Source organism: Limulus polyphemus, unplaced genomic scaffold (genome assembly GCF_000517525.1).
Source record: "Limulus polyphemus unplaced genomic scaffold, Limulus_polyphemus-2.1.2 Scaffold579, whole genome shotgun sequence".
NCBI classification, from domain to species: domain Eukaryota; kingdom Metazoa; phylum Arthropoda; class Merostomata; order Xiphosura; family Limulidae; genus Limulus; species Limulus polyphemus.
The window spans coordinates 192272-202851 of record NW_013666189.1 but is presented as its reverse complement, the minus strand read 5'-3'; the positions used below and the strand labels follow the sequence as shown (position 1 = coordinate 202851).

At 34.6% G+C, this 10580-nt stretch overlaps 1 protein-coding gene across 1 annotated transcript in view; it reads left to right on the top strand.

The window, feature by feature from the left end:
• Positions 1-10580, top strand: part of LOC106459229 (dihydropyrimidine dehydrogenase [NADP(+)]-like) — a 66917-nt gene that overhangs the window by 45423 nt on the left and 10914 nt on the right. Inside the window, exons 18-21 of the mRNA XM_013918832.2 lie at positions 521-783; positions 5388-5567; positions 8811-8957; positions 9991-10074. Coding sequence (XP_013774286.1) covers positions 521-783; positions 5388-5567; positions 8811-8957; positions 9991-10074 — 674 coding nt within the window. The remainder of the gene's footprint in view (positions 1-520; positions 784-5387; positions 5568-8810; positions 8958-9990; positions 10075-10580) is intronic.

The window sequence follows — 10580 nt, the reverse complement described above, 5'->3', positions numbered from 1 at the left end:
CAACAACAACAACAACAAAAAAAAAAAATAACTTCGAAGAGCGATCTACTCCAAGTTTTGAAGCAAGAGTGGGCGAAAATCCCACAATCTAAAATTGACGAGATTATTCTCACGATGCCCCAATGGATCAACGAACTCCACGAAGCGAAAGGAAGATCTACTAGACATTAATTAAATTATGAATATATCAATTCATGTGAATATGACTGAAAAATTTCATTTTTTCTGAAAAGGTGGTGTCTATTTACTTATGACTACGCTGTGTATATTCTTTGGTGACGTTTTACTGTGATCTGTTTGCCTCACGGTGCTGAGTTAATTCAGTGACACGTAGCAAATAAGCTTAGTTTTATTATCCTTGAATTTCATTCGTGGTTAAAGTTTAACTTTCAGATCATTGTATATAGTATTTCTTTTATTTCACTTTAATTCTCTTGATGTTAGACTAACTCCACAACTAGAACGTATTAGATAGAAATATGTTAATTATTTCATAGTAAAAAATGAACCATATTTTCAGGAAGAGCGGATGGAGTGACGGTCACAAATACAGTGTCAGGGCTTATGGGAATAAGAGGAGATAGTAGTGCCTGGCCAGCAGTGGGAATAGAGAAGTATTCTACATATGGAGGAGTTTCTGGAAACGCTATCCGCCCCATCGCACTTCGTGCCGTGTCAGCTATCGCCAAGGCTTTACCAGGGTTCCCAATCTTAGCGACAGGAGGAATAGACTCTGCAGAGGCAGGCCTTCAGTTCTTGTATAGTGGGGCTACAGTATTACAAGTGAGTGGTTCAGCTCTTATATAGAGGGGCTACAGTATTAAGTGTGGCTCAGTTCCTGTGTAGTGGGTATACAGTATTACAAACGAGATATTCAGTTCCTCTATAGCGTGGCAACAGTATACCAATTGAGTGTCTCGGTTCTTATATAGTGGGTATACAGTATTAAAAGTGAGTGGTTTACTTTATGTATAGTGGAAATACGGTTGTACAAGTGAATGGCTTAGTACCTGTATAGTGGGTATACAATATTACAAGTGAGTGGTTCAGTTCCTGTATAGTGGCGGGTACAGTATTGCAGAATTACAAATGTGTAGTTCAGTTCCTGTATAGTGGCGGGTACAGTATTGCAGAATTACAAATGTGTGGTTCAGTTCCTGTATAGTGTGTATACAGTATTACAACTGAATTGCCTAGTTTATATATATTGTGGGTATATAGTATTACAAGTGAGTGGTTCAGTGAGGCTAAATTATAAAACGTGAGTGGTTCAGTCCATGTAGTGTGTATACAGTATTAAAAAGGCGTAGTTAAGTTCTTGTGAAGTGGAGCTACAGTATTAAAACTTAGTTGCTGAATTTCTGTACAGTGAGTATATAGCGTTACAAGTGAGTGGTCCAATATCTGTATAGTGGGGCAGCAGTATTACGATTGAATTGTTCAGTTCCCTTTTAGTGGGGGATACATTATCCGAAGTGAATCGTTCAGTTCTTTTATAGTGGGGTTGCACTACTACAAGTGAGAGGTTCAGTTAATTCATAGTTGGGCTACAGTATTACAAGTGGTTCAGTTGGCGTATAGTATGAATACAGTACTAAAACATATTTGTTCAGTTCTTATATCGTGGGGCTACAGTATTATAAGTGAGTGGTTCAATTTTTGTGCAATAAGGCTATAGTATTACAAGTTCGTGGTCCAGTTCATATATGGTGGAGCTACAGTATTACAAGTAAATGGTTCAGTTCCAGTGTAGTAGGGTTACAGTATTAAAAGTAGAATATTTAGTTTCTGTATACTGAAGCTAAAGCGTGGTTCAGATCCTGTATAGTGGGTATATAGTATTACAATAGAGTGTTTTAGTTCCTGTATAGTTGGGCTACAGTTTGAAAAAAATGTGTGGTTCATTTCCTGTATAGTGTGTATTATAAGTAAATGGTTCAGTTCTTTCATAGTGGGGCTACAATATTAAGAGTGGTTCTGTTTCTGTACAGTTGGTGTACAGAATTACAAGTAAGTGGTTAAGCTCATGTATAGTGGGGTTGCAGTACTACAAGTGAGAGGTTCAGTTACTGTATCGTGTGGCTTCAGTATTACAAGTTGGTGGTTCAGTTCCTTTATAGTGGGCTACGGTATTAGAATCCAGTGGATCAAATCCTGTACAGTGGGTATATGGTATTACAAATGAGTGGATCGGTTTTTCTATAATATGGTTATATTAGTCTTTCAGTCCTTCTATAGTGGGACTATAGTATTACGAGTGGTTCAGCTCCTGTATAGTGGGGGCTACAGTATCACAAATGAGTGAATCAGATCTTCTATAGTGGGTATACATTATTACAAATGAGTTGCTCAATTTCTGTCTAATAGGGCTACGGTATTACAAATGAACGGTCCATTTCCAGTATAGTAGGGCCACAGTATTGGAAATGAGTGAATCAGTTCCTGTATGATGGATATACAATTTTAAAAGTTAGTGGTACAGTTTCTTTATATTGGGGCTACAGTATTAAAAGTGAGTGTCTCGGTTTATGTTTAATGGGGCTACAGTATTACAAGTTAGTGTTTCAGTTCTCGTGTTGTAGGGCTACAGTAAGAGGTTCAGTTCTTGTATAGTGAAGTTAGAATTTTACAGGTGAGTGGTTCAGATTCTGTATAGCGTGTATACAATATTACATGAGTGGTGTAGTTCCCGTATAGTCAGGCTACAGCACTACAAGTGATTGGTTTAGTTTCTGATTAGTGGAGCTCAAGTATCACAACTGAGTGCTGTAGTTCATGTATAGTGTGTATATATATAGTATTAGAACTGATTGGTTCAGTTCCTGTATTGTGGGGCTACAGTATTAAAAGTAAGTGGTTCAGTTCCTGTGTAGTGGGGCTATGGAATTAGAAGTGAATGTTTCAGTTTCTGTATAGTGGGTATATAGTATTACAATAGTGTTCCAGTTTCTGTATAGTGGGTATATAGTATTACAATAGTGTTCCAGTTTCTGTATAGTGGGTATATAGTATTACAATAGTGTTCCAGTTTCTGTATAGTGGGTATATAGTATTACAATAGTGTTGATGACAAAACCTTCTCGAAACGTTGTACATTTGCTGTTATGTTAAAGTTATATTAAAGTTTTTCTTCATTACTCCTTCAAGCCATCTCCAAGCATTATTAGTCTCAAAGTGGGCTCCTCGACATTGAAAGGGCGTGGTGTGGTTCCTGTATAGTGAAGCTACAGTCTTACAAATGAGTGGTTAAGTTCCTATATAGTTGGGCTGTATTATTTCAAGTGAGTGGTTATACAGTATGAAAACTGAGTGGTTCAGTTCATGTATAGTGAGGCTACAGTATTATAATGAGTGTATCAGTTCTTGTGTAATGGGGCTACAGTATTACGAGTTAGTTGTTCCTTTCCTGTATAGTGTTGTTACAGTATTAGAAGTGAGTGGTTTAGGTTCTTTATAGTGGGGCTACATTATTAGGAATGTTTCTGTATAGTGGATATACAGTAGTACAAGAGAATGAAATAGTTTCTGTATAGTGACGCTACAATCTTACAAATGTGTAATCCAGTTCCTGTATACTAGGGCTACAGAATTACAAACGAGTGGTCCAGTTTCTGTATAGTGTACTTACAGTATGACAACTGAGTGGTTCAGTTCCTCTATTGTTAGGCTATAGTGTTAAAAGTGTATCAGTTCAAGTGTGTGGTTCCGTTCCTTTATAGTGGGGATACATTATTAGGAGTGTTTCAGTTCTTATATCGTGGGCCTAAAGTATTATAAGTCGGTGGCTTACTTGTTGTGTAATGGTGCTACAGTATTAGAAATTAGTGGTTCAGTTCCATTGTAGTGGGGTTACATTACTAGGTGTGTTTCAGTTCCTGTATACTAGTGCTACAGAATTCCAAGTGATTGGTTCACTTTATGTATAGTGTGGATATAGTATTACGGGTGGTTCACTTCCTGTACAGTGGAGCTTCAGTACTACAAATGAGTAATTCGTTTCCTGTATAGTATTTATAGATTATTACAAGTGAATGGATTATTTCCTGTATAACAAGGCTACTGTATTACAAGTGAACAGTTTATTTCCTGTATATAGTGGGGCTGCAGTATTACAAGTGAGTGATTCAGTTCCTGTATATTGGGGTTTAAGTATTATAAGTCAGTGGTTCATTTCTTGTGTTATGGGGCTACAATATTACAAGTTAGTGGTTCAGTTCCTGTATAGTGAGGCTACAGTATTACAAGAGATTGGCTTTGTTCCTGTATCGTTGAGCTACAAGTGAGTCGAAATTCTGCACTGCTGAATTATTTCTTCCTAAGTCTCATTTTCACGACTTTGTGAAAACATTAAAATCAAAATCCGAACTTTTAGAATTTTTATAAAACTTTATAAATGTGATTGTTACACTTATTTTAGTACTACACGTGAGATCTCTCGTTTGATACAATCGATATAGTATGACAGTTGACAACATGTCACTTTTGTATTGTTAATACTACTGCAGATTACCAAGAGGGTTCATGATTGTAACCCTACATAAAAGTGGAGGAACTCAGTTTTTATGATCGTTTTATAGCAGTAAATTATTTTGTTTTTGTTCACGCCCCAAGAAAATACATTAACATGAATAAAGATCCTAGAACATTAAAAAAAATACATTGTGTTGCTATTTAGAGTATATCAGTTAAAACAAAAAGTGCATATGAAAATACTATAAAAGAAGCGATAAAAGTATTACATCATATTGGAGTATTACAAGTGATTCAACAGTTTATTATGAATGGTTAGACATTAGACATATATAATATTTGTGTTTATTAACTCTGTGTATAACTGTCACTCAAAGCTAACTGATGTATGGTTAGACATTAGACATATATAATATTTGTGTTTATTAACTCTGTGTATAACTGTCACTCAAAGCTAACTGATGTATGGTTAAACATTAGACATATATAATATTTGTGTTTATTAACCCTGTGTTTAACTGTCACTCAAAGCTAACTGATGTATGGTTAGACATTAGATATATATAATATTTGTGTTTATTAACCCTGTGTATAACTGTCACTCAAAGCTAACTGATGTATGGTAACATCTGGTATTTTTAATAATTGAGAATTTGTGTGACATGCTCAGCTTACAGTTATAATTGTGTAAGCAGTATTTAATATTTTTCAACAATGAATTGTGTGTTATATTTATATAGAGATCATATTTGGGTAAGCCAGGTAAACATTTCACGTTTAAATAATCGTTGTTTTTTTGGGGGGGGGGGGTTGAGATAGAAGCTCACCAGGAATTCCTACATTGGATTTGATTTATTGGTCGAACCCCTCCCATACTCACCCTAGCTAATCTATCTTTTTTTGTTTTTATTCTTAAGGTGTGTAGTGCTGTTCAGAACCAAGACTTCACCGTCATCAACGACTACGTAACAGGTCTGAAGGCGATTCTGTACTTAAAAAGTCTAGAAGCAACAAAAGATTGGAACTTTCAGTCACCACCAACACCACGCCATCAGAAGGGAAAACTTGTACCCGTTCTGCCAGACATTACGTTCAAGGTTAAAAATTGCATAGCTCGATATAATTGATATTGTATACTACAGCTAAAATATAAAACACAGATCTTCAGGAGAATATGGATTAAAATCTAACTTTTTGGTATTTTCAAATCCTCATTGTCCTATAAACGCAATAACTAATTAACAGTACTTCAAAGCAGCTAGATACTGTTCCACAGAAACAAAATTTTAATAACAAATGTTCATCAAACATCTTTGAGCGACATTTGCATCCTTGTTTAAATATAGAGAAATTTCCTTCAGCTGTTAACGCTTTGTTAGGGAAACAATGCATAAGAACATCGAGGCACTCTAAAAAAGATTGTGGTTTAACATCGTTTTGGCCTTAAGTACTGATACATGAGCTACACCTAAAATGTGTGAACTCAAACCGTTCATCATAATAAATGACGTTACCCTCACGATATGCCAATAAAACCTTATAGCTAAAATAAAAATATCTTAGTGAAAGTAATATTCTTAACAGTTGTTTTTCGTATTTGACTTTCACATACTTATTTCATTATTTTCCAATCTATTTATGAATTCACATCTTTACACACATAACAAGAGTGAAATGGTCTGAATTTACACCTTTCAAGATATGAACTCTCGCCTCGTTAACAACAATGGGTGTATTTGTTGGGATCACACCTTTTTTTAGGATGTATAATTCTTTGGATCGGCGGCTAGGGTGATTTGTTATGATTTTTATACCTTTTTTGTAACTTCCATTTGTTTTTATTGGTTATGTTTTTCCATACATGTGTTACTCTACTGTGTAGTACATATTATTTGATCTCATTACTTACGTTCAAGTTTTTTACAGAGTTTTGTTTGTATATTAGCAGTTAATCATTTTATTCTATTTAAGTAAAGAATGGAAATCCATCACACTTTGGCAACATTACTTTAGTAAAGGTTTACCATAAAGATACTTAGTGATTTAAACAATTATTGTTCCTAAAATGTGTTTATTGTCGGATATACAGAATATAATATGTATGGTTACAAGGTATCACCACAATCTTCCAAAATTTTCCATTGAAATAATTTCTAGTTTTAGAAATTAATTTGGCTGATTTCCAGTTGATTTTATGAAAAATATTGAATTTTTAGAAAAATAGCATTTATTGTTTGACCATTTGCATCAAATTTACATTTTCATCCCTGTATGTGTGTTTGTCAGCAAGGTTTTTCGAAAACGGTTGAATGGATTTGGACGAAAGTTGGTATTCATTTGGACTATGATTTAACTTAGAAGTGCTTAGATTTTGGAGAGTCAAGGTCACAAAACATGTTCTTAAAAAAAATCCCTATATGTTAACACGGGGACCGATTTTTCACACTATTTTCCCCCTACAACCCAGTCAAAAATGATCGGATTTTGATGAAACTTGGTGGACAGTTGTATAATATTCTTCCTAATTTTTCTGCTGAAAATTGTCCATGTGTCTTCATAACGGCGGAATACGGACATATTTTCGTATTTTTTGAGAGCCGAATATGATCAACGCTGCGTGGCGGAGGTATGCGCGATACTAAGTACCCCTCTAGTTTTTCTGTTTTACAGTCTTGTTAAGCTCAACCATTCAAATATCAACGTATCCTTTCGCTATTTTTTTTCGTATTATCAAGATCACTAGCTCACTCCATGTAGTTGTTGACCCCGATGATACCAGGTTATCCTGGTGAAACGTTGTTATCATAGGTTTGTTTGTTTGTAGTTAAGCACAAAGCTACACAAAGGGCTATCTGTGATCTGCCCACCACGGGTATCGAAACTCTGTTTCTAACGTTGTAATTCCGCAGACATACCGCTGTGCCACTGGGGGGCGTTACCATAGGTATTGTACTCTGTATATCCTACAATAAAGAAGTTTTATGTTTTACAAAATTGAGGAAAACAACACAATTGAACATTTCACAAATACATCATTTATTACGACCATGGTTTCGCCAGTAAAGGCATCATCAGGTACAGACTGAAATGTTTTGTAGCAGGTATATATATATATTTAAACAAAGAGCCGGAAGTGACCTTGACATTCAACTAGAGACAAGAAGGGAGTTAAGTTGGTTTGGTCATTTAGAACTTTTTTCTGGATTTGTTTCTAGACTTCCGTTTATTTCTAAAATTTCCAGACTGTCTAGTTTTTACCTTTCTCAGATATATGTAAGATGTTTTTTTCTGGATCAAATCGATGTGGTAGAATACAAAGATTGAATCGATTTTTCTTAATTTCAGCTACTAGAATGTTCTTTAATTCTCGTTTCTATGGAACATCTTGTTTGACCTATCGTTGCAGTCTTGACACGTTAATTGGTAAACACCACCGTTGCTGCAACTCTTAGATTCTGTCTTTGTCGTTGCCCAGCATTTTTCCCAGGTTGTTTTTACAGTACAAGACCGGTCTGTAGATTTCCTTGTTTAGTGTGTTAGGTTGTTTTTAGAGTACAAGGACGGTCTGTAGATTTCCTTGTTCAGTGTGTTAGATTGTTTTTACAGTATAAGGCCGGTCTGTAGATTTCCTAGTTCAGTGTGTTAGGTTGTTTTTACAGTACAAGGCCGGTATGTAGATTTCCTTGTTAGTGTGTTAGGTTGTTTTTACAGTACAAGACCGGTCTGTAGATTTCCTTGTTTAGTGTGTTAGGTTGTTTTTAGAGTACAAGGACGGTCTGTAGATTTCCTTGTTCAGTGTGTTAGATTGTTTTTACAGTATAAGGCCGGTCTGTAGATTTCCTAGTTCAGTGTGTTAGATTGTTTTTACAGTATAAGGCCGGTATGTAGATTTCCTTGTTAGTGTGTTAGGTTGTTTTTACAGTACAAGGCGGTCTGTAGATTTCCTTGTTCAGTGTATTAGATTGTTTTTACAGTACAAAGCCGGTCTGTAGATTTCCTTGTTATGAGCTAACAAACGGGAAACAAGTGTGTTGATTTATGTAAAATTTTTTGTTTAATTTTATACAATCTACATACACGTAATAAAAAGGTGAATTCATAACAAAACAATACATTTGAATATAAACACAATTTTGAACTGAAAACCTCAAGTCAGTTCTGTTGTTAGAAAACACAATGCTCGTGTGTTTATATCGCTACAACAATCAATTGTGTATAGTTGACACAAATATTGTGTTGTTGTGGAATAAAGAAATCATTGTTTTACCCTAGAACTCGTCTTTTTTACATTGTATTTCTCCTATGGCAACAACTTCATTTTTGGTAAATTATCTCTACAGCAAATACCTTATTTTGGGCACTACCTGAAACACAGAGAGGGTGTATTAGCAGAATACAAAAGAAGAAACGACCTACTTGATGACAGACTCAAACCCTCACTTAATAGACCAGCTAACCAACCTGCAAAGCCAATACTACAAATAAAAGTAAGTATAAAGCAAACATCAAACCGATTTTATCAAAATGGTGCTACTTATTTAATAGTTTGTTATTCATAAAGCATTGTTTAGCTTTGTATTTACCTCCACCTTTAAAGATATTTGTAACAACACTGTTATCAATAAAGCATTATTTAGCTTTGTACTTACATTCTCCTCTATAGGTATTGGTAAAAACTGTTATTAATAAATCATTGGTTAGCTTGTAGTTACAGCAACCTCTAAAGGTGTTTGTAAAAACTGTTATTCATAAAGCATTGTTTAGCTTTGTAGTTACATTCTCCTCTATAGGTATTGGTAAAAACTGTTATTTATAAAGCATTGGTTAGCTTGTAGTTACAGTAACCTCTAAAGGTGTTGATAAAAACTGTTATTTATAAAGCATTGGTTAGCTTGTAATTACAGCAATCTCTAAAGGTGTTTGTAAAAACTGTTATTCATAAAGCATTGTTTAGCTTTGTAGTTACATTCTCCTCTATAGGTATTGGTAAAAACTGTTATTTATAAAGCATTGGTTAGCTTGTAATTACAGCAACCTCTAAAGGTGTTGGTAAAAACTGTTATTAATAAAGTATTGGTTAGCTTGTAGTTACAGCGATCTCTAAAGGTGTTGGTAAAAACTGTTATTAATAAAGCATTGGTTAGCTTGTAGTTACAGCGATCTCTAAAGGTGTTGGTAAAAACTGTTATTTATAAAGCATTGGTTAGCTTATAGTTACAGCAACCTCTAAAGGTGTTGGTAAAAACAAGTAGAAGAAGCTTCCTCCATTGGTAATATTGATAGAAATCAGTTTGCAGAATTGGTGGTTGCAGACATTGTTACTAAAAGGATTATAGTATCATATCAAAGTAATTAAAAAGTAAACAGTCCAGAAAACTCGTCTTTAATTTAAATATATGTATATATATAATTATTTAAATATAATGACCATCATTTAATGAAATTTTCAGCCATGTTTATAATTAAGTATCGGTTTCTTTGTTTCTTTTGATGTAAATTATAAAAAATTTTGTTTTCCAGGACATCATTGGAACTGCTCTCCCTCGAATTGGAACCTTTAGTGACCTCGATACCAACAAGCAGGTGGTGGCTCTTGTTGACGAGGTAAAAAAAGTGTTTATGAATCTCACAAGGAAAGGTGATAGGGAAATATAAATAAGGCGGCTGATATTCTTACTCTTCCATTATTATTATTGGCATCCCACCTAATGTTGATATATTGTTTTCCTCAATGTTTCCACTCAGTAACCAACAAAATGCCTAATCAAAATGTACAACAACTGCGGGACGACCGGCAAGTAGTAACCCTAATTACTATGTACGACAACTGCGGGACGACCGACAAGTAGTAACCCTAATTACTATGTACGACAACTGCGGGATGACCGGCAAGTAGTAACCCTAATTACTATGTACGACAATGCGGGACGACCGACAAGTAGCAACCCTAATTACTATGTAAATATACTTTTTTTCATACAATTTTAGCATAAATCCAGATTTAATACACAATGTGAACAAATATTTCGTCTAAGGAAAAAAAGGGTTTCACAAAAAACTATGTTAGTAATGTTACTATAATATATATATATATATATATATATATATAT